The following is a 27,455-nucleotide window of genomic DNA, read 5'->3' on the forward strand; positions in this document are numbered from 1 at the left end:
AAAAGGGTTGTAATCTTTTCCGGGTGACTGAAGTCTTCTGGGCACCTCAGCTTTCAGTTACTCACAGCATCTTATCTCCTCCAGCCAGACCAAAGACTTCCCTACAAGTCTCAGGACCTTCCTTCTCAGAGCAGGTATGTATCAAAGATGCTGATTGCTTTCCAGTTTAAATCAAGAAACCAAATGTGATACTTCTAACTAGATAAATTTTATGTAAATGTTACCAGAAATGTCATTTCCCATCTTTCTGAAGTTGCTAAAATAGCTTTATCATTGTTTGATCAGACTTCTAAGGTCAGAGAATTATTCTGCATCTTACTCAGTGTCTTAAAATATGTAGTGAGCATTCAGTAACAATGATATTTATGATAATAAAAAAACTGACTTCTGTGGGGGTCTTCAGGCTTATACTTTGCATGTAAGGCACATGCTGTACATACATGACCTCATCTGGTCCTTCACAAGAGTTCTGTAGGGAAACAGACTTATTTATATGACCTTAAGCAAATCATTCAAACTTCCCTGGGTCTCAGTCTACTAGTAAATTAAGGGAAAGGGATTGGAGTTAGAGTCCTACTCTAAATCTACACTCCTAGAAAAATAATTTAATTCTATATGAACACACACACACACACACACACACCTATTGATAGACACAACACAGACCCTGCTCTCTGTTACAGCCCTGATGAACATTGTGATGGAGGAGTGGGAGTGGGTTCCTTTTTTTCCCTTTCTTGACAGCAATATTGCAATTTTAGAATAAGCTTCCATTTAAGTAACAACCTAGGGGAAAGTAGTATCTGACTCTTATATTTTACTTTCCTTTACCTCAAATTTTGGGCAGGGACACCCAAAAGATAAGATCCTCCCTGTCTTGGATCCCTGAAGCCAGTGACAGAGTAACATATTAGGAAGTCTCTCTCCCCACTGACCTCAGAACTGCTCCCTGGAGTAATGACTGATTATTGTTTTAATCCCAGTTTTGTTTACCAATATTTTCTTTATAAACAATCTCTATTTAATTCAAAAGAATAATTAAATTTGTTTTCAAGATCCTCCGTGAGGTAGGTATAAGAGACATTTTGTGTTGTTGCTAAATCAAACTTGGGAGTTCATTAGATTTTGTGCATTATGACATGAATTTTGCCTCATCTTCTGTGTAGTCTGCTCTTTCCTTCCCTTACGCAGAGTTCTCTTGTGGCAATATCTCAAGTGTCTCATCATTTTGGATTTCTAGCTTTAATGTTACTACTTGAAAGCAATCAGAGAAATGAAGTGTATCTTTATTTGATTTTGTCAGCAGCTCCTTTTGGAATGAGGATGTTTTCTTCTTGAATTTGGGATCTGTGATATAAATGGATGATGGGGCTCGTCCGTGATCGACAGTGTCATTTCAACTTTGGTAAATATTTTAAATGTAAAAGCATGATTCTGGCTTACTAAAATGTGGATGACATGTGGGTGAGTTGAGGGTAGGAAATGACATGGATAGAATTGAATTTAAGGAAGACCCTTTATCAACTGAGTAGAAGGTGGATTGGAGAGGGGACAGACATGAGGCACAGAAGCAAATTAAAAGGCTATTGCATTAATTCAGGTGAGAGATGATAGATATCTGTAGTAGGATGTGACTGTGTAAATGGAAGGAAGGACACAAGAGATACTGTGGAGGTAGAATTGACCAGATTTGACAGTAGATTAGATATGTAGTGTGAGTGATAGTGAGGAGTCAAGTATGGCAGAGTGGCAAACTTGGGTGCCTGGAAAAATGTCCTGGATGGTAATAGGAGGTGGGGGTTGTGGATAATGATAACTGTTTTTGACATGCTGAGTTTGAGGTTGTCTACATCAAATCTGAGATGTCTAATAGGTAGTTAGTGATGTGGGACTAGAGCTCAGGAGAGAGAATAGATTTGTTATAGATCTGAGTATCACCTGCATTGAGATGATATGAGAATAAAGAGTAGTAGCTCCCTAGTAAGCTGATAGGTTTGCCAAATGAGAAAATATAAAGAGAAAAGAGAAGAGGACGAAGGACAGAGCCTATATAAGAATGGTGACTATCTGAGTGGAGAATGTAAGAGGTATTATAAAGGGGGTATATACAGGAGATATTATCAAGGTAAAAGTGACAATATTTGGCATATCTGAATATGTTGGGGGGAGTGTAAGTGAGGAGTACAGGATGACACTTAGGTTGTGAGCCTGGGTGCCTAGAAGAGGGGTGTTGTACTGAATAAGAATGAGAAAATTGGGAAGAAGGCAGGATTTGGGGGAAAATAAAGATCTCTTTGGGGGTACATGTATTAGAGATAGCAGTTTGGAAACTGAGCTCAGAAGAGAGAATAGGGCTGAATATATAGATCTGGGAATCATCTGCATAGATAACTGAATCCATGGGATCTGATGAAATCACTAATGGGAGAAGTATAGATGGGGAAGAGAAAAGGACCCAGGACAGACTTTTAGGTGACACCCACAGATAATAGGTTTGGCATGTTTGAAGATCCAGGAATTTTGGTTTAGGAATGTTCAGACAGGAGAATTAGAAGAGAACAGAGACTTGGAAATGTAGAGAGAAGGGATTATTTAGGAGGAGAGTAATTAAAAGTATCAAATGCTATATAGAGAGGTCAAGAAGTAAGGGGATTGAGAAAAGGCCATGAGATTTGATTTGGTACTTGCTAGTCAAGAGATTGTTGATAACTTTGAAGACAGCTGTTTCAGCTGAATGATGAGATCAGGAGCCATATTTCAGAGGGTTTTGAAGGAAATGAGAGGAGAGGAAGTGGAGGCTTCAAGGGTAAAGGGCATTCTCAAATAGGCTACAAAAAGGCATGCTTACTTATGTATCGTACTGAGCCATTGAATGAAATGGATTTCTTTTCAGGTGTCTGTGGTCTACTTGGAAGAACTAGTTAGTACTTAAATATATGATGTTCTAAGAACATAAGATGTAACAGAATAAAATATTAGGTAGTGGAAGTTAATAGAACAGATTAGCAGGTGTGAGCTATTGTTACTACAACCGCTTCTGTCATTAATAATGGTTTATTTGATGAAAACATCCAGATGTGGATAATGATGTCATTATTACACATAAACACCCAATGAACTGTTTATCAACCACATTATTCTTACTACCTTGTAATTCCTATAAAATAAATGAGATGGTTTACCGCCAATAAAACTTAGTTAAGTTCATCCCAAATAGACATTTCTGTTATTGTTATACTAATCTTTTATTCACAGGTATGGCTCAATTGATGAATAGATAGAGTGTGTGTTCAAAGTTGGTTGGTTGGTTTGATGTTGTGAGAAATGATTCATTTGGACTTCTACTCCATTCCAATCAGTATTAATTGGTTCAGAGTGATTCCATAAGAACTAATGATAACTAGCAATTATTCATCTAGTAATATGCATTTAGCCAGTCATCCAGTACTTTTACAAGAAGAAACATATATCTAATACATATTTTATATAAATCACAAAGGAACAATTAGATAAGATAGTTCTTATATTAGGCCTTTATAATAGCCTCAGACTTTAAATCCACTGATCACCACTTGTTTATCAGTTATGAAACTCACTTGCATATAAGAATACAAATGTATATACAAAGGTATATACATTCCCATTTGTTTAAATACTATGTCCAAGGCCAGCATGGGTGGGAAACTTTGGCATGATAGCGAAGTCCCCAGATTTGTTATTGTATCTCCCTCTGTACTATCTCTTCTTGATCAACATGAGGAGGAACCCATCTATCACTCAGTCAGTAGAGATGGTCTGTGCTTTGCCCCACCCATGACCCCCCTGCTGATGCACCATTTTTGACCCTCAAGAGCAAGGTCTATCAACCAATGAGATTTAGTATTTTATTTTGCCTCTTCTGAGTATCTAGGTAGTAGACTCAATAAGAATAAGACCTTGGGGACTAGGGGGCATATCAGATCATGAGGAAGGTCTGAGGTCTACTTCATTAGAGGGAATCAGGTCCCTTTAATAAAGTGTTATTGGTTCAGAGCTCTGCCTCAGTTTCTCTTATTGTAATTTGGGCATTTTGGGCCCCACACTTGTCCTTCATTCTCAAAGAAGATCAAAAGTATATCACTATGTTGGGATCAAGGTACAGTGTGTCCAATCATGGCTGATCAGACCAGTACAAGCTCAGAAGGCTCTACCACAGGTCAGGCTTAATGAACTACCTTTCCCATTAGCTACATAAGTACTAGCCTTGTCACTTCACCAGGTGAAGATCACATTGAAATAGCCAAAGTTATAAGACTGTATAGTGGGAATTTGCGGTGAACTTTTGATGGTTTTTACGACATGAAATATGAATATTTGTACTTAAAAGACTTCCTGAAAAAGAAATTTTAAGAGGTAAGACATTTTAAGAAGTATGACTAATATCAAAGGAGACCTAAGGATGTTGACAAGTTGAATTAAATAACTAACTTATGTTAGGGCGGAAGAGACTTATGCTTGCAATGTCCTCAAATTATTTCCAGAAATAAATGAGCAAGAGGATTCCAAATCTATAGAAGCCTCCCATTATTCTTTTACAAAAAGACAAAAAGGAAGCTTCACACGAATGAGGAGGAAATACACAGCAAGTGGTAAGTTCTGGACTTTATGTGTTCTCTCAATAGACCTACGTACTGAGATAAATGCTTCTTTCCAACCAACTATATTATTATAACACTAGATTTATAAGTAAGTCTTTATCAATTGCCTCTCTATTGTCCTTAAGCATGAAATAAGTTCTGACAAAATGGTAGGAAACAGAACATTATTAGGACAAACAACTGGGAAAATTAGAGAGCCTTTTTATGTCATTAGAATGAAATGGAATTTTTAATTGAGGCAGGTGGCATAGAAATAGCATCAGAACTAATCAGAACTCATAAAGAAAAAAGTAAGTCAATGGTTTCTCATGTTCAATGGATTCAGATGTATAAGTCCTAGATTAATGCCCCTAATCCCAAGGCTTCTTATTCCCTTTAGCCTTTCTTTTTGCTCAGTGTCTCATTTTTCTTTTCGTAGACTCTTCACTTTTTTACCGTAAGTTCATTCCAGTGGCTATGGGAATAAGGTTCTTCGTGATGCTCGCCATGTTAGTCACCATATTTATTTACTGTAAGTAATGGAAGAGAAAGCTTAGCCATGCTAATGTTATGCACTAGGCATTCATTTCTCTTTATATCATTCAATGACAAATAAGTGAATACGTGATTTTCAAATACATTGCTGAGAATTATAAATTTTTATTATTGGACAACACTTAAAACAAGCTTTTAATACATGTACACTCATAGAGGCAAGTAGAATAGTGACATATTTAGACAGTAGACCCAAAGTTGATTCATTAGATAGGCTTTGTGATTGAGGTGAAAGAAAGAAAATGAAGTAGAGCTAATTTTTTTTAAAATTGTGTCTATCATTTTAATATAGATAGGATGGTTTGTTCATCAGCAGAGATTTTTTATGCTAAAAAAGGCTCTAAGAGTGATTCAAATAATCTTGATTAGAAGTAGGTTGATGCTATAATATTATACTTGCTTAAAGCACTTAGTTAATGTTACTAAATATTCCAAAAACATAAACTAAGAAGATGGGTAGCATAAATATGATTAAAAGTTAAAGCAAGTATAGTTACTAAGATATAGTAAATGATCATTTCAGCCAGTTAAAAAAATGAAAATTCAGTGCGGCACAGTAGAAAAGGCTTTGGATTGAAATTTAAGAAGATCTGTGTTCAAATTCCATCTCTGAGACTTACTAGCTATGTGATAGTAGGCAAGTTATTTAAATTATCACAACCTCAGTATTCTCATCATCTGTAAAACAGGGATAATAATACCTGAAGTGCCATCTGTTGCCAAATTTTATCAATTCTACCTTTGCAACATCTCTTGTATATCCCCCTGCTCTCCTCTGACACTATTACCATTCTGAAACAGGCTCACAATTCATGCCTGGAATAGTGCTAAAGCCTGCTGGTTGGTCTCCCTGTCTTAAGTCACTCTGCATTCCAGTCCATCTTCCACTTGACTAGCAAAGTGATTTCTCTGGTCTGACCAGTTCACTCCCTTATTAAAAAATCAAAAACTTCCAGTGACTCCCTATTACTTCAAGGAGCAAATATAAAATCTTATGCTTGGTTTATAAATCCCTCCATAATCTGCCCTCTCTATATTTCTTGTTTTCTTATGCCTTATTTCCTCTCCCCAATAATCCTTACATACTCAAAGATTTGGTGACAGTGGCCTCTTTGCCGTTGGTCCTCATATAAGACCGTCCATCTCCTCTTTGTGCATATTCACTGAATATCTGTCCCCTATGCCTGGAATCCTTTCCATCCTCATCTCTGCTCAAATGTTTCTTGGCTCAAAGTGAATGAAAATAGCTAATGTTTCTCTTTTGGTCAGCATCCCTGAGGGTCTTCCCCTCCCAGGATGATATATATTTTTTTAAAGGGGTCATCCCTTGACTCACTTTTTAAAGAGGCCTATTCACTGAATGGGTGTTGCCTCACTCAAATGAGCACTTGAAAAGACCTTAGCTTAAAAAGGCCGTATTGTGTCCTGGGCCGTATCCAGTCATGCTGATGAATATCTGGCCACTGGACCTAGATGGCTCTGGAGGAGAAAGTGAGGCTGGTGACTTTGTACAGACCTTCCTCATTCACATCAAAGTCAATTGCAAGTCATGTCACCCTTTTTCTGATATCTTGGTCCTCTTCCAGAATGAAGGACAAGCCACACAGACACAACCTCCTTCAAGTCTCAGCTAAAATCTCACTTTCTGCAAGAAGCCTTTCCTGATGATCACCGTTAATGTTAATGTCTTCTCTTTGAGATCATCTCTAACTTACCCTGTATAATCTTGTTTGTATATAGTTGCTTACATGTTATTTTTCCCATTATAATGTAAGCTAATTGAGGGCAAAGACTATTTCCTTTGACACGTAATAAGTGCTTTGAAAATACTTGTTTGACTTGAGCAGCACCTGCTTCAAAGAGTTTTTGTGAGATTTACAGGTTTACATCTTTTCTTTACATATTTAAGGTTTTCTTATGTCTTTACCGAATCTGATGCCCTTTGAATGACTATACAGAAGTCATATATTATTATTACCCTAAAGAATGCTGACATTTGAAGATATGACATTTAAAAAAACTAACAACTGGCACAAAGCTCCAAGGTTTGCTCTTTTGACTCACTAATGTTGCATGATGGTTGGGGGGCAGAGGGAAAGAGAAGGAAATACCTTTTGCTTCTTCTAACTGTGTAATTAACTTATTTTGATATACTTTTATTTGAGCAGGTCATTGGGATCTTATATTGTAATAACACATATCTTAGAAATAATACAAATAAAGTGAAACACAATCTTAGGCAAAGCAACCTAATAATGTTTTGTGTCCTTCTGGTTTATAAATCATAAGCACAGTCATTAGCACCTGTAGCTCAATTAGTAGTACTTTTGTTTTTGTTATCAAAACATCACATATTATTTATGCTCTGGAATAATTACATGTAATAGATGAACAGTGATCATAAGAAGTACAGCTTAACAGTAACTTGAAATATTCTAAAAACATAAAATAAGAAGATGGGTGGTGTGTTTGGTTTTTCAGATGAGTAAGATAATCTAAAAGATGATTATGGTGATGGTTGATGACATAGTAAGATTCCTAATAGTCATGGTTCTTTCTATAACAGTTTCCAACCCAAAGGCTCCAAGCAACACAAATGGTAAGTGGAAACTATTTGTAGTTTCATGAGTCAATAATTTAGAATAACTGAGAATGTAGACGTGCTATGGGGCTAAGTAGAGAAGCAGAAGGTTTAATTCTGAGTCATATTTTCAGCTTTCTCCTACGTATCAGTTATATTTTTTAACTATTGTTAGATCAAAAAGGGGAAAATATCAGGTCAACCTGGATCATTTCTAGCATGTCTTCTTAAAAGCACTTGGGTAGATGTATGGGGATGCTGGAATAGACATGGTGATTTTTGTGTGGAATTTTAGAATTCTACATAAAGATATTCAATTGAAAATGTCATGTAAAAGCTATGAGATTTTCTAGGATTGATAAAATACACTCTCTTTCTAGGGTTTTACTGTGGTCCTTGTCCTAAGAATTGGGTTTGTTACAAAAATATCTGCTACCACTTTTCTAATGAAAGCAAAAGTTGGAATCAGAGTCGAGCTTCCTGCCTATCTCACAATTCCAGTCTCCTTAAGATATATAGCAAGGAGGATCAGGTTAGATACTTTCTTAAATTTCCCCTCCTGAAAGTATACAAAGTATTCCACACATAGTCACCCAATTCTACAAAGAGGGGCAGGAGAGATATTTTCTCTTCTCTTCTTTGGGTCCAGCTTGCTCATTATAATTATATTTTTATATACTTGTATTTTTAATTCTATGTTATGTTTTAATTATAATATATAATTATATATTGCTCAATATAATTTTATATAAAAGCATTCTTTTTCTTTCCACTTACATTGTTGAGGTTATTGTGCACATTGTTTTCCTCTTTCTACTTATTTTACTTTGTAACACCATAAAAATCTTTCCATTTTTCTCTGAATTCTTCTTATTTATTTCTTATGGCTTAATAATTTTCCATTACCTTCATATGCCACAGTTGGTTTCCCTGCTCTTTGAATGATGGGCATCTACTTCTTTCAAGTTCTTTACTACCAGAAAAAAAGTGCTGCTATAAATATTTTAGTGTATATAGGTCATTTCTTTCTATCTTTGTCCTCCTGGGAGGATATGCCTAGATTTATGATCTTGAAGTGAAAGGGTATAGACATTAAAGTCACTTTACAAGCATGATTCTAAATTGTTTTCCATAATAGTTGGATCAATTTATTACTCCATTATTAGTGTTGATTAGTATGCCTGTCTTTCTATGACTTTTAATATTGACTATATCAATCTTTTGTTACCTTTGCCAATTTTGTAGGCATGAGAAAAAACATTCAGAGTTGTTTTGCTTTGCATTTATCTTAGTAATAACTTGGAGCAATCTTTACCATTAATAATTTGAAAACTGCTCGTATCCTTTGATCACTTTTACATTATCAAGGGTCTCTTGTTCTTACACATTTGTATTATTTCTCTAAATGTTTGTATATCAGACTTTTATAAGAAACATTTGATGCAAGAGTTTCTTTCCCAATTGTCAGCTTTCTTTATCCTAGTTACATTAATTTTGTTTGTACACATGCTTTTCAATTACATGTAATTATTACTGTGTGTAAACACACATACAGAAAGAGAGAGAGAGAGAGAGATTTAATATAATTGACTGGGTAGTGATTTAAACAAAATGGGTATCAGATTACATAACCACTAGTAATGGCAGAAAAGAATTAACTATGGGTTTGTTTGTGATAATCACGTTGTACAAAAAAGCAGAGCTTTTCTGGCTTGTTTTGAACAGGATTTCCTTTCACTGGTAAGAACATACCATTGGATGGGACTAATACAATCTACATCCACTGGGTCCTGGATGTGGGAAGATGGTGCACCTCTCTCTTCTGAAGTGTAAGTCCATAATAATACCGAAACATATGGAAGCATATTAAAGAGACATCTAAGTAGTAGATAAGGCTCTGGACTTGGAGTCAGGAAGTGTGACCTGAGGCAAGTCACTTATCCTCTCTCAGCTTCAGTTTCCTCATCTGTAAAATGGAGATGGTAAATAATAGTACGTATCCCTAGGGTTGCTGTGAGAATCAAATGAGAATATAGCTAAAGCATTTTGCTATCTTTAAAGCTCTACTCAGGAATTCTTAACCTGGGGTTTATGAACTTGTTTTTAAAAATATTTTGGTTGCTGTTTTCAAATATAATTAGCTTCATTTATAGTCCTTTGCAACTTATTTTATACACTTAAAAACATGATTCTGATAAGTCTATCAGGTTGCCAAAGGCATCCATGACACAAAAAAGTCCTAGAAACCATGTTGTCTATAAAGTTAGATATTATTATTGTCTTTTTTCAACCCTATGGGTTTGTGTGTTTTTTGAAGTTAGTACTATCAGCATCCTTGTCATTACTATCTTTTCCTCCTCACACTGGAATGCTGCTGGAACCAGAAAAAAAAAGAGGAGTCTTGAAGCCAAAGAAAAAAGGGGGAAGGGAAAAACTTCAGACCAGTCATCATCATCCTCATTGACAGTATTTACAGAGAACTTTAAGATTTGCAAACTGTACATGTTACCTCATTTAATCCTCAACAGCCTTGTGAGGTATTATTATACCTCATTTCATCATGAGCTTTATTTTAACAGATGAAGAAATTGAGACTGAAGGAAGATAAGTGTCTTGCTCATGGCCAGATAGCTAAGTGGCTATGTTAGTCAGTTACTTAGTTAGTTAGGCTGTTAGACTCAGCTCTACTGTAACCTCAAATATTACTTACCCCCTGTGCCATGTAGCTTCCACCATAACCCCTGGAACTTAAATAATATCCTCATCTTGAAGTTTATGTAAATTGTTTGAGTCTTTTGTATTTCTCTTCACTCAATAGGTCATTCTTAAGATAGCAGGGATCCTTGCCTACAAACTGCTGACAACTAGAGACCATGTACTATTCATGTCAGTATTACGAAGATATGACTGGAGGAACTGACCTAATCAGTTCATTTTTTTTTAAGCTCAAGGAGCAATAACAAATTTACAGTGATTTACAATCTCCATCTATTCTATGCTTCTCTCTTCTAATATAAATAAAATGAACTTTCTCTTCAGCCAGGGAATGCTTTCAAAATTTCCTTTTCTGGTTTATTTAAAGTTGGTTTGCATTTCCCATTTCAACAGTAAAATCATCCTACACTGGTTTTCTGGCCTTTACACTTATTACCATCTCATCCAAATAATGAAATTCCCAAGACCCATGTTTAATTGTCACCACTATTGTTTACCCTCTCCAGCTTAAGTATAATGAATCATCTCTCTCTCTCTCTCTCTCTCTCTCTCTCTCTCTCCCCTCCTCCTTCTCTCTTTATCCCTTCTGTCTTTCCCTCTAGACTTTCCTTGATTCCAGTGCAAAAAGGAAACTGTGCCGTGTATGGCTCCAGCTTCAAAGGCTACACAGAGAAGTGTTCAAGTACAAATGCTTACATATGTATGCAGAAGGTAATTCAGTCTAATTTTTATTACTAGATCACATGGAATTAAGACACTGGAAAGACAACACTACTTGGATATTCTCCATGAAGATTTTTTATTTTAGCAGTGATCGTCATGATCTCCTAACCCTAATTTCAAAACTTCTCAAAGTCCTCTTCTCCATATTCAGGAAAAACTTATTCCTCAATTTGTAATGCAGAATGCCTAGAGGTGATGACTAAAGATATGAGCAGATGCAAATAAAAGCCATGATCAGACCCAAAGAGAAAATTCTGGCTTCTGAGCAATGTGAGATCAATGCTTCTTACCCTAAACCTATCATCTTAGAAAGTAGCCTGTGTCAACTTGAAACAAGGGTTTTTGATCTTGTGTGTATTCTGGACCCTTTTAACAGTCTAGTGAAACATTTGGACTTCTCAAAAGAATGTTTTTAAATGCATGAAATAAAACACAAAAGAATGCAGAGGAAACCAGTTATATTGAAATAGTTACAAAAATATTAAATCCTTACTCATATTTTTTTCTCTGTTCCTTCCAGTACAACATTTCCTTCTCTTTCAACATATAATTCTACTTGGAATACATATAGATATTATCTGTCTGCCTAAAAGAGAGTAATGGGTATACACAGTGAACTAACCAAGAATCTTCAGTGTATACAGAAGGACAATTCATGAAAGATGAATATAAACGCCTGATTAGGTCCTATAAAGTAGAGTCAAGAGCACTAAAGATTAGAATGAACTCAGACTGGTGAGGAGAGTTAACAATAATAAAAAGAGGTCTATTTAGCTACCTTCAGGAGATAAAGAGGATCAGGAAAGATTAGGAGTGCTGCTTAGAATGAATGAGACAATAGTTGAGAACAGAAAGAAGGAAGAACTGATTTACTTCATATTTGGCTTCTGTTTGTTTTGCCAAGTCATTTCCCTGGTCTTACACCGGGGTGAATGTTGCCAGAAATTAGGGGGTTTTCCAGTACCTCCTGCTCCCTGTTTTGTACCCAACCATGAAGTTGTGTGCTTGGTTTATATTTCTCTGATTGGCCTGAGTTCTCAATAAAGGAAGGCAGCTCTCTAATATTTACATTCATCACCCCTAATCCAGCTACTCTGGGGAAAGTTGCTAGTTGGAGTAGCAAATTATAGAAATGATGGTTGGTTTGAAGTCTAGGGTTTTCCTCATCAGGGAAGAAAGTTTATAAAAAAAAAGGTATCCAAAGAGAAACATTAATTAGATGTGGAATAGGGTATTTATTCAAACAGAAAAAAGAGGAGAGAGGAATATGAAAACTATGGGCTAGCAAAATTCTAGAGTGGATCATTAAAGAAATTGTTATTGGAAATCTACAAAGAGTATCTAGTAGATATTACAAGAGCCCAGCATAGTTTAATTAGGAATAGGTGACATCCTAATACATTGTTAGTGGAGTTGTATGGTGGCACAACCATTTGAGAAAGCAATTTAGAATTTTCAAATAAAGTGACTACCATGTCAATACTTTTAAACCAGAGACCCTAGCCATTCATAAGATGATCCTCATATACACATATACACAAAAACTTTTGTAGCAATGCTTTTGTGATGTCAAAGAATTAGAAACAAAGTTCATATTCATTGGGAAATGACTAAACAAATCCTGGCACATGAATATAATGGCATATTACTGTGTTGTAAGAAATGATGGGTATGATGAATACAGAGAAATATGGAAATATCTTCCTAAATTGATGCAGAGTGAAGTAAGCAGAGCCAAGAAAATAGTATATACAGTAACTACAATATAAATGGAAAAATAAACACACGAAATAAAAATAATAAGGTATAAAAGCAAAATTTTAAGGATTAAGCATGGCTTATATGAAGATACATGAGAGGACATCCCTTCAGGGAGTGGGAGGTCCACAGGTATTGTACATTTGCAATACACATACTTTCTGACTTTTTCAATGTATTAATCAGTTATGCTGAATTTTTTTCTTTTTTAAAAATACTATTTGTTATATGGCTCTAGGAGTGACAGGGAGAGGAACAATGGGGAAAATCATGATAATGTGAAAAGTAAATGACATCAGTAAAAACATACTTAAAAAAAAAGAATAGGTGATGACAAATTAGGTTTAAACCAATATCTCATGCTATATACCTCAACATGTTCAAAATGGATATGGTCTGGCAAAAATATTAGCAGTAAACCAGGATCTCTTAACCAGAGAAATGATGAAGGGTCCTGAAAGATAGAAACAGATCCTTTAGATGATATAAAGTGAAACATTTTTATACAAATAAAAGCAATTCAACTAGAGTTAGTAGGAAAACTGTTGACTGGGGAAATATCATTGTATAATATATCTTTGATAAGGGTCAGAAAATGCAATAAGCATTTATTGAATATCTACTGTGTGCTATCAAAGACGTTATAGGGAAGTAGTCACTAGTCACTCTCCAATGGATAAATAATCAAAAGGTATAAAGAAATGGTTTTCAAAAAAAATCAGAAACTATTAAGAATTACATAAAAGATTATTCCAGATGATGAATAATGAGAAAATTCAAATCAAAACTACTCTGGGTTTTTACTTCACACTCAGAAAATTAACAACAATGACAAAACAGAGAAAAAGTCAACATTGAAAGGATCATGGAAAGACAAGCCGCTAGTACACTGTTGGTGGAGCTACTATGGAATGGCTAAACAGGTTGTGGTACAGGAATGAATGAATGAATGAATAAAAGAAAAAAGCATTTATTAAGCATTTACTATGTGCAAAAATGCTAAGGATAGCACTTGTTCTCAAGAAATTTTCATTATGAGAGAGATAACACATAAAAAGAAGCTAGAAAGGTTGTAGGGGAAGTGAGGGGAAACTCATGCCCAGTGACATGGTTTGGGAATGGCTAAAAAGTAACATGAAGGTTTGGTTCAAGGGGAAGGAAACCCGATAAAGTGAAAGCTCACCAGAAGAGCCCAGAGTCCTGGACCCAGAGTTTGGGATCTTTTGAGAGGAGGAAGAAGAGAATAACCTAAATATATGAATGTAATGGAATATTATGGCATTGTAAGAAACCATATGATGAATACAGAGAATTATAGGAATGCATATGACTGGATGCAAAATGAAGTAAATATAAGCAAGAAAACAATAATTATAATGACCTTAAACAGAAATTCAAAATCAGAAACTTAATGGCGTAATTATAATGAATAAAGTTGTCCCTGAAAAAAAAATGGGAAAAAAAGTTACCTGCCTCCTTTTTTTTGCAAAGGGGGATTACAGGTGCAAAGCATTGTTCTGTCAGGCTTCATTTACACACTTAGTTTTGTTGCACTGATTAACCTTAATCCTTTTTTCTTTATATTGTTATTCTTTGTTATAAAGAATGGCTATAGTATTAAGTAAGAAACATAGAGGTTGATATACAGGAACATATTTAAGTACAAAACATACAGAAGTAAAAAAGCACATTAATCTAGTGTGCGATAGGCCCAAAGAGCCTAGCTATTGGGGCAAGAATTCACTGTTTGATAAAAGTTGTTGAGAAAACTAGAAAGTAGTCTGGCAGAAATTAAGCATAGACCAACATCTCACCTCGAATACCATATATCACCTATCAAAATGGGAACATGATTTAGTTGTAATGGGTAATATCATAAGCGAATTAGTGGAGCATGGAAAAATCTGTTGATAGGGAAAGAACTCATGACCAAACAAGAAATAAAGAAGTTCATAGGAAATAAAATAAGTAATTTTGTTTACATAAAATTAAAAAGTTTTTGCACAAACAAAAGCAATGCAACTAAAGGAAAAGTAATCTTTGCAGCATGTTTCTCTGCTAAAGGTCTCACTTCTGAAATATATAGGCACTGAGTCAAATTTATAAAAATAAGACATAATACCCAATTAACAAATGGTCAAGGGACATGGATAAGGAGTTTTCATTATTGTGATGGAATAGTTCTGTACTGTAAGAAATGATGAAAAGCACAGTTTCAGAAAAATCTGGGAAAACTTAAATGAACTGATGCAAAGTGAAGTGAGCAGAATTAGGAAGACAATTTATATAAAGATAAGCAACTGTGAAAGACTTAGTATCTCCGATCAACAGAATGACCTACCAAAGTTCTAAAATTAGAATGAAGAAAAATGCTGTCCACCTCTGAATGGAGAGCTGATACGCTCAGAGAGCAGATTGAAACATATTTTTCTTTCATCTCCATCTGTTTTTTCTAGAACATGTCTAAAACAGAAATTTGTTTGTATGACTGTTGGAGAGAATCTTAACTTAAAAGAAAACTGAAGGAAGAAAAAGAGAAGGACCCTCTGTCAAGGAAATATATTTGGTAATAAAAGCTATGTAAAGACAAGAGATTTATAAATATTAAGGGCAGCCTATCCCAAACTAACCTTATTTATTTTTTGGAAATAGACAAACACACACACACATACACACACACATATACATTGACATGGATACTTGGTTTTTTTTTTTAACATATTGCTAAAATCTATGTAAAACTATATATAATTTTATACATATTCTTGTGAAAAAAGATGGAAAGTTACAAAATAATGATATAGAGTTAAACGGATTCAGAACTGGTTGAACGACTGAACTCAAAGAGGAATTATTTAGGGTTAAGGTTAGAACTGGAGGCACTGTGAATTTGGACAGAGATCTCCAGAGGCATAGTCTAGGGATCTACTGTGTATATGCTAATTAACATTAAAAAAAAAATCAAGGACTTGTCTAAAGGCATGGCTGACATGCTCTTCTAGTTGTGAGAGGACTAAAAAAATGTAAACTAGCAAATTGGAGGACAGTCAGAATCCACAATAATCTTTACTAGCTCTCAGAGCATTGGGCTGAATCTAATAAGGAGAAATAAAATAAAGATAGATGTAAAATCTTACCCTTGATAGAAAAAAATCAATTTCCCAAATACAAAATATGGGAAGCATGTTTAGAAAGCAGCTTCTTTGAAAAGGATTTGGGATTTTAGTGAGTATAAGCTCAGTACGAGTCAGTAGTACAATATAGTACCCCCCCCCCCAAACTGAGAAGTCTGACTTCTGGGAATAAGGAAGTTTTATTGCCTTTGTGCTCTTACCTTTGTCAGACAGCAACTGGAGTACTGGGTTCAATTCTAGGTGCCACAGTTTATTGATAACCTGGAGGAAAAAGCCTAGGATAATGAAAGGTATTCCATGCCATATTAGAATTGGTTGAAGGAGTTGATGGCATTTATATTGGACATAAGACCAGCCATGGAACCTGTTTTCAGATGCACAAATTCAGAGGTATCTTTGATTCCCCATTGTCCTTTGTCTCTCTTGGTGCCAGTAGCTAAACATTCACAAAGTCTTATTGACTCTCCCCAAGATCTGTCATATCTATATCTTATTTACCATTTCTAATGTTATTAATGTTGTTCAGCCCCTTGTTATTTCACAGAGTTACAGAACTGGAAAGTTGGAAGCACCTTCAGTGCCATCTAATACCATCCATCCATGAAGGAAACTCCAGAATGACATGGCCAACAAGTGATTGGCTCCTTCAATCAATCTTCTTGTGACTTGGATTCAAGGACTTTCGCTCTCCTCATTGTCTTCCTCTTGACAACATCTAGATTTTCAATGTCTTTCTTAAACTGTAGTTTCCAGAACTTAACACTGTACTCTAAATTCTGATAAAGAAGAATAATGTGGGACTATTATCTCCCTGTTCCTGAAGATATACCTATTATCTTGACTAGAAGCAGCTAGGTAACATAGTGGATAAAGTACTGTGACCAGAGTCAGAAAAACCTGAGTTCAAATCTGGCTTCAGATACTTACTAGGTACGTGATCCTGGGGAAATCACTTAACCTCTGTCTGCCTAAATTCCTGCATGGAAATAATGTAATAGGACCTGCCTCCCAAGGATATTATGAGGATGAAATAACATATATGTAAAGCACTTAGCACACAGTGCTTGTTTCATAGTAGGTGCTTAAGAAATGTTTATATACTTCCTTTCTATTGTGATAGCCAACAAAACATTTATCCTGCCTTGTCTCTTTCCCTCCCAATTTATCCTATATTCCACAAGAAGATTTGAAAATTAGGCTTTTAATCACATCACTTCATAGGTTATATACCTGATCTATTCCAGGAATGCAGGGTTATTGTGACATAAAGTATAAATATCATAGATAAAATTAACAATAATAATACATAATTATATCAATAGATACTGAAAAGGCTTTTGCCAGAATCAATACCTATTTCTATTTTTAAAAAAATTAGAAAATACAGGAATAAATAGATCTCTCGTTAATACAGTAAATAGTATCTACTTAATACTATGAGCAAACATTATATGAAGAAAGGTCTTTCTAATAAGATCATCAGTGTTACCCATCATTCCACTACTTTTTGACATAGTACTAGAAATACTAGCTATTGCAGTATGTCAACAAAGATAAATGAAGAAAATAAACACATACCTAATTTAAAGAACTTGTTAAAAGCTAAGATTTAAGGATTTGAAGATTATGATCTCAAATGTCTAAAGAACTATACTGCTGTTTTAAATCACTACTCATAATTAAAGAGAACCAGAAGCAGAAAGGCAAGATAGGCCAAATTGCTTTAAACTGTATGATTCCCTTTGGAGATCATTAGAAAGACTTTCAAACATGAACAAAAGCTTTCAAGGGTTAGTCAACTTTCTTGCATTTACACCAATGCTGTCCTTTATAGATTGAAGCAAGCCTTTTTTTCCTGTATACTAAGCTTGAGAGTTTGGGAGCAGCATTATTCCAAGAGAACGATAGTCACCAGAAACTGATTGTAGCAGACTTAGTGATAATGACACTTGCTGACCCAGACACAAATTAGACTTCTTGGCTTTGAAATAGGGTGTTGCTAAAAAGTTTAGAGACTATATGTATGAAGTTAAATTTCGGATGAGACTGATAACAACTTTAATGACATATCTTGACCAGTAACAAGTTATATGCTGTTTGCTAAGATGGATGGTGGCACTAATTACCTGTGAATTCAACATACACTGACATCTAGGGAAAACATGTGAATATAGATGATCTGTCCTAACGACTATGTGATGTCAAAGTTATAGTGATACCTAAGGAAGAAGGAAAGGCTATGTGTGACCATCCAGGCAGATTACTGTTGTGGTTGTTCATCTTTCATTCTTGAAGAGAACCAATGATACCAGGAAGGTGATTTTTTGACTTGCAAGTGAATTGGATATGAGTGAGACAGAGATGTGCACAGTTATCAGCCCCACTTTCTCCTCTAGAGTCATCAGAGTCCACTGGCAAGAATAGGTTAGGACAACTGGGGATGGCTTAGCATCCAGACAGTTGGGCTGCAATCCAATGACAATATAGCTGAAAATTTGTACCTTTCAACAAACAGCAGTCTATGTAAACTTTGTGTCATTAAACCTTTGTCTCAATTATCTGTGGTTGGCCAATCACAAGAGCAGATGTCTAATAAAAGGACCACAAAACGAAAAGAAGAAATAAGGTAGCATTGACAAATGACTTGTGTTTCATTTACAACAACCATTTGAAAAATTATTCAGTCACTAATAATCAGTGAAATACAAATTGAAATAATTCTGAGCAACAACTTCATACGAGTGATATTAGCAAAGATGAACTTTATAAGTTCAGATGGGGGAGAAGTGAAAAAAAGTACATCTGGCTAAAATCCAGGGGACATTTAGTAGAAGATAATCTTAACATAAGTAAACATTATGCTATAGCAGTCCCCAAAAGCTAATATATTAGATTTAATTAAGAGAAGTTAAGTGTCTAGTCCTAGGGAGCCAATAGTATCACTTCCCAATGTCCTAGTCATACTACAATTGGGAATATCATGTTTAGTTATAGGTTATATATTTTAAGAACTTATGTTGACAAATCAAAAACCATCCAAAGCACAACAAGTATCACAAGTGGTTTTGAGTTTATGCCATATGATAATCTGCTATTTAGACTAAAGAAAACTTCGCGGTAAAGGAGGTCATTATAACTGCTTTCCAGTATTTAAAGATTTGTCCTGTGGAAGAGGTATTATACTTATGTTTGGCACTATAGGACAGAAGGATCAGCAAGGTTTAGACTTAAATTTTGGGAAAGAAAAATATAATAACTATAGTGGGATTTGAGCCAAGTACTCAGTGAGAAAGGACATACACCTAAGGATATGTCAAAGTAGATAGTAGTCCAGATGACAGCTAGTACATGAAAGAAAAGAATAAATAAAATGTTATATTGACTGACATAAAGAAGCTAGGAAATGATATGGCAGTTTAAGAAATTAGAAATAAACTCCACTACCATAGTACTCAAATTACAGATGATCTTTTACTATACTTTTTCTTGTTGTTGTTCATCCTTTTTTTCTTTTTTTATGTTTATTTATTTATTTTTAGTTTTCAACTCATGTCCACAAAATTTTCAGTTCCAAATTTTCTCCGCATCTCTCTCCTTGCCCCATGTCAAACTGCTGAGCATTCTGATTACCCCTTCCCCCAATCTACCCTCCCTTCTGTCACACCCCTCCCTTCCTTTATCCCCATCTTCTCTCATCTCTTCTGTCTTGTCTAAATAAATTTCTATATCCCATTACCTGTATTTCTTATTTCCCAGTTGTATGCAAAAACAATTCTCAATATTCATTCCTAAAACTTTGAGTTCCAATTTCTCTCCCTCTCCATCTATTCCCATTGAGAAGACAAGCAATTCAATATAGGCTATATATGTGTAGTTTTGCAAATGACTTCAATAATAGTTATATTGTGAAAGACTAACTATATTTTCCTCCATCCTATCCTGCCCCCCATTCATCCTATTCTCTCTTTTGACCTTATCCCTCTCCAAAAGTGTCTACTTCTAATTGCTCCCTCTTCCCATTTGCCCTCTCCTCTATCATCCCCCCACCCCACTTATCCCCTTCTCCCCTACTTTCCTGTAGTATAAGATAGATTTTCATACCAAATTTAGTGAGCATGTTATTCCCTCCTTAAGTCATATGTGAAGAGATTAAGCTTCACTTTTCCCCTCTCACCTTCTCCCTTTTCTCCTCCATTGAAAAAGATTTTTCTTATTTCTCTTATGAGTCATAGTCTACCCCATTCCATTTCTCCCTTTCTCTTCCTAATATTTTCTTCTCTCACCCCTTAATTTAGTTTTATTTCTTTATGGATATCATCTCTTCTGATTCAACTCAACCTGTACTCTCTCTCTCTCTGTATGTGTGTGTGTGTGTGTGTGTGTGTGTGTGTGTGTGTGTGTGTGTGTAATCCTTCCACCTATCCAAATACTGAGAAAAGTCTCAAGAGTTACAAACATTATCTTTCCATGTAGGAATGTAAACAGTTCAGCTTTAGAAAGTCCTTTATGATTTCTCATTCCTGCTTACTTTTTAATGCTTCTCTTGATTGTGTTTGAAAGTCCAGTTTTCTATTCAGTTGTGGTCTTTTCATCATGAATGCTTGAAAGTCCTCTATATCATTGAATGACCATTTTTTCCCTTGAAGTATTATACTCAGTTTTGCTGGGTAGGAGATTCTTGGTTTTAATCTCAGTTCCTTTGACTTCTGGAATATCATATTCCAAGTCCTTAGATCTCTTAATGGAGAAGCTGCCAGATCCTGTGTTATCCTGATTGTATTTCCACAATACCTGAGTTGTTTCTTTCTAGCTGCTTGCAATATTTTCTTTTTGACCTGGGAACTCTGGAATTTGGCTACAGTATAGGAGGTGATCGGTGGATTCTTTCAATATTTATTTTGCCCTCTGGTTTTAGAACATCAGGGCAGTTTTCCTTGATAATTTCATGAAAGATAATGTCTAGGCTCTTCTTTTGATCATGGCTTTCAGGTAGTCCCATAATTTTTAAATTATCTCTCTTGGATTTATTTTCCAGGTCATTTGTTTTTCCAATGAGATATTTCACATTATCCTCTATTTTTTCAATCTTTTGGTTTTGTTTTGTAACTTCTTGGTTTATTGTATGGTCATTAGCTTCCCTGAATTCTACTGTCATTTTTAAAGAACTATTTTGTTCAGTGAGCTTTTGAACCTCATTTTCCATTTGGCTAATTCTGCTTTTTAAAGTCTTCTCCTCCTCATTGGCTTTTTTGGACCTCTTTTTCCAATTGAGTTAGCCTATTTTTAAAAGTATTATTTTCCTCAGCATTTTTTTTTGATTCTCCTTTAGCAAGCTGCTGACTCACTTTTCAAGCTCTTCTATGGCCAGAGCCCATTTCATATTCATTTTGGTGGTACTGGAGGCAGAAGCCTTGACTTCCTCTGACAGTATGCATTGTTCTTCCTCATCCAAAAGGATAGAAGGAGATACCTGTTCACCAAGAAAGTAACCTTCTATGGTCTTATTTTTGTTTCCCTTTCTTGGGCATTTTCCCAGCCATTTACTTGACTTCTGAATCTTTTGTCAAGAGGAGGGTCCTAGTGTTCCTCCTCTCTCCAGGACTATGCTCACGGCTGAGATTCAGATCCCTTGCTCAATTCCCCCAGAGGCTTTAAGCTGAGCCACTTGAACAATGGACCCAGGCTACTTCTGCTGCCACTGTAGCCACCTACTGCTTGCTGCTGCTGCTACTGCTGCCTCTACTGCTGCCTAGGGCCAGTGCTGGGGAGACACCACTCCCCTCTTGCCCACTGGGAGAGCCCTCCCACACTGACCTTTGAAGCTTTCTTTGTCACTTGTAGGTTGAGGGATCTGGGACCCTCCCTGCTGGGAATTCTGCCCCGGAGGCCTGTTCTGCTCCTGTTCCTCTCCATGCAGTGCAGCCAGGGCTAGACTCTGCTCCACTCAGTGTCCCTTATGATAGACTTTTTTGTTGGCCTTCCAGGTTACCTTTGGTTGGAAATCTCTTTCACTCTGTCATTCTGTGGCTTCTGCTGCTCTGGAATTTGTTGAGAGTCATTTTTTACAAGTATTTTGTGGGCTGTGGGGGAAGTGCTAGAGTATATGTGTCTTTCTATTCCACCATCTTGGCTCCACTCCTGAGTGCAGTACTTTAACAGCATCATCTTTTAGGGTTTTATGTAGCCCAGATGGAATTCCATAACACTCCTACAAAGTACATAAAAGTAAATGAATTTGGTCTGAGTTCCCATCAGAGAAAGATTCAATCTCATGCAAAGGAAATTGCCTTAATTGTTTAGGGAGGCAAAGTAGAAATCAGGGACATGTTGAAGAGCTAGCTTCATCTACGTGTCGGCCCACTAAACTCTGTTTGTGTCACTCCATGTCTTGGATAAGTCCCTAAGAGAATTTGGAAGTATGTGTGCCTTCTCAAAGTAGAAATGAAGAATGTTTCTCATCTTCCAAGGTTTTGCATGAATTCCACCCCTCATGCAGTCATGCAAACTTCCTTCTGCACTTTCCACATCAATCTGAAATGATGTTCTTAGGGCAGAATGAAGCACATGAATGCCCCACCCTCACCCAGTTTGGATGGAGATCGTATTATATAATCAACTAGAGAAAAATGTAAATGACCTTCTGATCCTTGAAAGTAAGTAAAAGATAAATGAATTTGTACACAATGGATTTTTTTATACAAGTAAAAAGGAACAATGAATAACAGAGGTCTAATATACTATAGAAATAGGAAATTCTCAAGGGAAGAAACCCAAAATATCCACAGTCACATGGGGAAAAGCTGCTTCCAAACACTAATAATTAAAGAAATACAAAGAAAATACCTGTGAAGTTCTATCTCATATCCATTATTTTGGCAAAGTTGGCAAAAAGGAAAATGCCAACTGTCAGAGTAGACTCGGGAAAAACAAGTACATTGATGAACTATTGTTGGAGCTATGAATTGTTGCAACTATTCTGGAAAGCAATTTGGTATTATATCTAAGAAGTTATTTTACTATGCATTCCCTTTTGCCCAGCAATAATATTACTAGGTCTGTGCCCCAAAGAGATCCAAGAAAGAAGAAAATATTCCATATGTATAAAAATATTTATAGCAGTTCTTTTTGTAGCATCAAAGAACTGAAAACTAAAGGAGCACCCATAATTTGGAGAATCATTGAACAGTGTAATAAAATTCTGTTGTGCTATAAGAAATGGAAAAAAAAAAGAGCCAGAGGTAGTGATGCATGTCAAAATCCTAGATTTTGAGGAATCTGAGGATTATGGATTGCTTGAGCTGAGAGTTCTGAGCTGCAGAAGGACTAAATGTGCACACTGTCCAGCACTAATATTGTGAGTCCCCAGGACTGAGGCTATCTAAGCCCATGCTGAAAAAAAAGCAGGTCAAACTTCTGTGCTAATCAACAAAGGGTTTGGGTCTATGAGTGGAGGTGAAGCAGATGGTGGGGGCGGGGCAGAGGGGAGAGAAACAGGAAGCAGAAGAAATGGAGAAGGAGAAAACGAGAGGGAAGAGACAGGATGGAGGGAAGGGGAAGGAAGTATTTCAGAGAAACCTGGGAAGACTTGTGTGAACTGATACAGAAAAGTCAGCAAAACCAGAAGAATAATTTGTACCATTACATTGATATTGAAAAAATGAACAATTTTGAAAGTTTTAAGAACTCTCACAATAAAGAATCCTATCTACCTCTTGACATAGTGATAAAGGAAATATGGAGAACGAGTCACACATTTTTGAAAATGGCCAATATAGGAATTTATTTTGCTTGACTGTGCTTATCTGTTACAAAGGTTTTCTTTTTCTTTGTTCAATAAGATAGGGAAGGTGGAAGGGGAAAAATGCTTGATAATTGTAAAAAAAAATTTAAAAAAAGCTAATTTGGCTGATATATAGTTTAGAATCCCTGGATAAAGAAGAATGGAAGTCTTTATCCAAAATCCACAGAAAAATGGGTAACTCCTCTGTAGATGGGGTCAAAATTTAGTACTCTCCCTTTGATGGGGTTCCAAATTTGACTACACAGTATTCTCTACCCTTGAATCTTTTGCCTCTTCTTCTACTGATAATACACCATAAGTACTCAATCCTGAGCTGCCCTCCTCAAACAGTCTTCTCTACCAACACCTCCTCTTGAGCTACAAAATGAAGTCATGCAACTGTGCAACCAGATCGATGACAAAATTCATATTATCTCATTTTAATTTGACCCTCACTGAAGCTTTTTATATCATCTTCATTTCTAAATAATTGTCCCCTATTCAATTGAAAGAGTTGTCCCTTGTCACAAAAAAATTAAGAGAGAAAAGAGTATATATTGTCTTCCTGTTTCTACTTTATATCTATTCATATCTTTCTGTGCTTCTCTGTATTTGTTATAATTTGTTATAAATAGTGTAGTATCATTCTATTATTCCATTATAGTCATGTACATGATCATATTCATATGTTTAGTCATTCCCTAAATTGTGAAAATTCCTTTTCCCCCCAGTAACTTACTACTACTAAAAGTTCTTACTATTAATATTTTGGTGTATATGGAATCCTTCTATCTTTAATCTACCTCATATATGTTTAGTAATGGGATCTCTGGATCAAAAGGTGTAGCTATTTTATGTATTTTATTATCAGAATTCCAAATTGTTTTCCAGAATAAATGACTCAAATTCATAGCTCCATCAGCAGGATGTTAATGTGCCTATCTTTCTGAAGCCCCTCTAATACTGACTATTCTCCTTTTGTCAACTTTTCCAATGTGCTATAAGCTTTTTATTCTTATCAATTAATTGCCTCATTCCTCATGGTTTCAAATTTTTTCCTCTTTCTTCTACTCCCCCCATGCTCACCCCTCTCAGAAGTTGGCCTTGCTTTACTAAGAAAACCTAAACCATAATTTATGAACTTTCTCATTTCCCCTGCTCTACATATAATACCTTTACATATTCATTTATTCTCTCTACTGATGTGGACTAATTAGCTCAGTGGCTGCTGGGCTAGAGAAGGCTTACAGGTAGATTAAAACACAAAGAGGCCTAGTTCTACCATTCTCTGGTTATTGTTAACTATCATCTGAATTACCAACATAAAAGAAAAAGTTGTATGTAAACTGGCAAAACATGTTGAGTAGCTCAAAGCAGAGCTCTCAATTCTTGAGGAAATCCAATGAAAGCAGAGCAGGCAGCTTCAGGAGGTGGGAATGTCATAAATGAATGGTAAATGCTGCCAGGACCAGGGTCTAACAGGCCTCAGACAGGACTAGAAAGGGCAAAGGAGCAAAATATAGACTTTGACCCAAAGGTTTCACAGGAAAATAGGCTGCATCTCAGTGCTACAAAATGTGAGATTGTAAAAGAATAAGTTTTAATGTCTCAGTAAGACAATAGGAATGTTTGTCAGTTTAGTAAAACTGATAACATGAGATTAAGTTTGATTACCTTAATAAGATAGAAAAGTTTAAACTGCAACCTGATAATTCATTAGAGCAGCTATGCATGATGAGGGAATATTCTAATGCAGACAGTGTGGGGACCCTTTTTGCTATAGAGAGTTCCATCAACTTGGAGAGTTCTCAGAAGACTTAGTTTTTCAAAGCCAGTTAAATAGTTAGATGTCTCAGATAAGAGATCGCATTCTTCCATTTTTAGGTAGCTAAGATGGGGAGCTATCAGTACCTTATTTCCCATTGCAGCTGATTCCCAATGGGGGTTTTTGAGACTAAAGGAAATTAATTTGATAGATCGGATCTATGCATTACTTCACAGGATGTCTCACCTTATCATCAGTCTCAGTCAGGGGGTAATTAGGCTTAAACTTAGAATTTCTTTTACTGTCTGATTAGATCTTAGCCTAGGTGTGTGTGTGTGTGTGTGTGTGTGTGTGTGTGTTCGACCTTCATTGCCAAAGAAGACCATGCCATCAGAGAAATGATAACATGACTTGCACTTGACTTTGTTTTGACTGAGGGAGGGCTGTGCAGCTCACCAGCCTCACTTCTCCTCCAGAGCCATCTGGATCCAATGACCAGATATTCATCAGGATGACTGGAGATGACCCAGGATGAGGCAACTGGGGTTAAGTGATTTGTCCAAGGTCACACAGCTAGTGAGTGTCACGTGTCTGAGGTGAGATTTGAACTCAGGTCCTCCTGACTCCTGTACTGGTGCTCTATCCACTGTACCACCTAGCTGCCCCTTAGCCTGGGTAAATCTTTGAGAAAGATTCTCCACACTGGTTGATTTCTGAATGAGGAAATAGAAGAGGGGGCAATCTTGGTTCTGATTCAATAATTGGTTTTATTGATTCATTTAGATGAATTAATAATTATATATAAATTAAGTAATTTATTATAATACAAATAATATAATTAACAGATTAAAATAACTAACTTATTAATGCAAGGGAGAAATAATCATTTGTCTTACCAATGTGCCTGAGGCCATGGGCGTAACAACCAGCACTCAGAGCCTAGCTAGGGATGCAGTGTCTTTTGGAGAAAGCCAAGCTTCTGTAAGCACAAGAAAATGAAAAGAATGTGAAAAAAAGAGACTGTGGATGAAGGGAAGTTTCCTAACAGTTGAGCAGTGATTCTATGGGGCACAAAAAAGAAGAAGAAAAGCAGGAAGGAACTGGGAAGTGGTCAGATTCCACAGCATGAGGCTATAGAGGCAGCCAGGGAAGTGGCTGGTGCTTTTGGTAATTTTGAATAACTGGGGTTAGGGGAGCAGGAGGTACATCTTTGCTAGCCATAGCATCTAGCTGGTTGGCACCTCCACTTTCCAGGGTCTTATCATCTTAAAGCGTATGGTATATACTAACTCTCCAAACACTGGGCAGCTGAGAATGGTGTGGTAAGGAGTGTAAGTTGGGAATCCCCTATTTCCTAGAAGCTAGAATAATTTGCGAATGGCATCAGCTCAGTATTTATATCCCAAGATGGTAGGGATTAAAGTACACCCAGAAGATATAGCACATGTAGAATATGCACTGGCTTGGTGTTAGACTTGGTCCCAAAGCCCTGGTGCTTTTGGAGATCAGGAGGGTGCTTGAGGACTCAGCAAGGGTAATTCAAGGACTTTGCCTGTGGCAAAGTCATTTTGGCTCCAGGCCTGGTATTGGAGGTTGAACCCAGGTGGGAACTAGGTTTTTGCTTGATATCCCATTCTTTCTGACTCTATCTGTGGTTAACACAAGGCCTAGTTGGGGCATCACTTTGCCTGAGGTTTGAATTCTGCCTCTGACACTCTTGCATATGCAGAGCTTATCTGAAACAATCAAATGAAATAATTTATGAAAAGTGCTTATCAGACCTTAAAGTATTAGAAAAATGTCAGCCCTCCTGCTTCAGTGCACATAT

At 36.2% G+C, this 27,455-nt stretch overlaps 1 protein-coding gene and 1 long non-coding RNA gene across 2 annotated transcripts; one reads left to right on the top strand and one right to left on the bottom strand.

The window, feature by feature from the left end:
* Positions 1-16,888, top strand: KLRK1 (killer cell lectin like receptor K1). The gene is made up of 9 exons (XM_072653953.1): positions 1-134; positions 1,304-1,405; positions 4,521-4,628; positions 5,056-5,148; positions 7,738-7,770; positions 8,133-8,284; positions 9,478-9,581; positions 11,070-11,178; positions 16,627-16,888. Exons 2-9 carry the CDS (start codon positions 1,363-1,365, stop codon positions 16,684-16,686), a joined length of 702 nt encoding a protein of 233 aa, XP_072510054.1. The 5' UTR covers positions 1-134; positions 1,304-1,362; the 3' UTR covers positions 16,687-16,888.
* On the bottom strand, positions 11,172-27,455 carry LOC140533773 (uncharacterized). The gene is made up of 3 exons (XR_011977050.1): positions 26,524-27,455; positions 16,283-16,343; positions 11,172-13,402 (listed from the first exon to the last, which is right to left on the bottom strand). It is a non-coding gene; the product is annotated as an uncharacterized lncRNA (long non-coding RNA).

This window comes from Notamacropus eugenii, chromosome 3 (assembly GCF_028372415.1).
Source record: "Notamacropus eugenii isolate mMacEug1 chromosome 3, mMacEug1.pri_v2, whole genome shotgun sequence".
Classification (NCBI taxonomy): Eukaryota; Metazoa; Chordata; class Mammalia; order Diprotodontia; family Macropodidae; genus Notamacropus; species Notamacropus eugenii.

Coding starts and splice junctions, on each gene's coding strand:
- KLRK1 (XM_072653953.1), top strand. CDS start 1,363: ATGATGGGGCTCGTCCGTGATCGACAGTGTCATTTCAACTTTG. Junction 4,629..5,055: donor GAGGAAATACACAGCAAGTG/GTAAGTTCTGGA, acceptor TTCTTTTCGTAG/ACTCTTCACTTTTTTACCGT. Junction 7,771..8,132: donor GGCTCCAAGCAACACAAATG/GTAAGTGGAAAC, acceptor CTCTCTTTCTAG/GGTTTTACTGTGGTCCTTGT.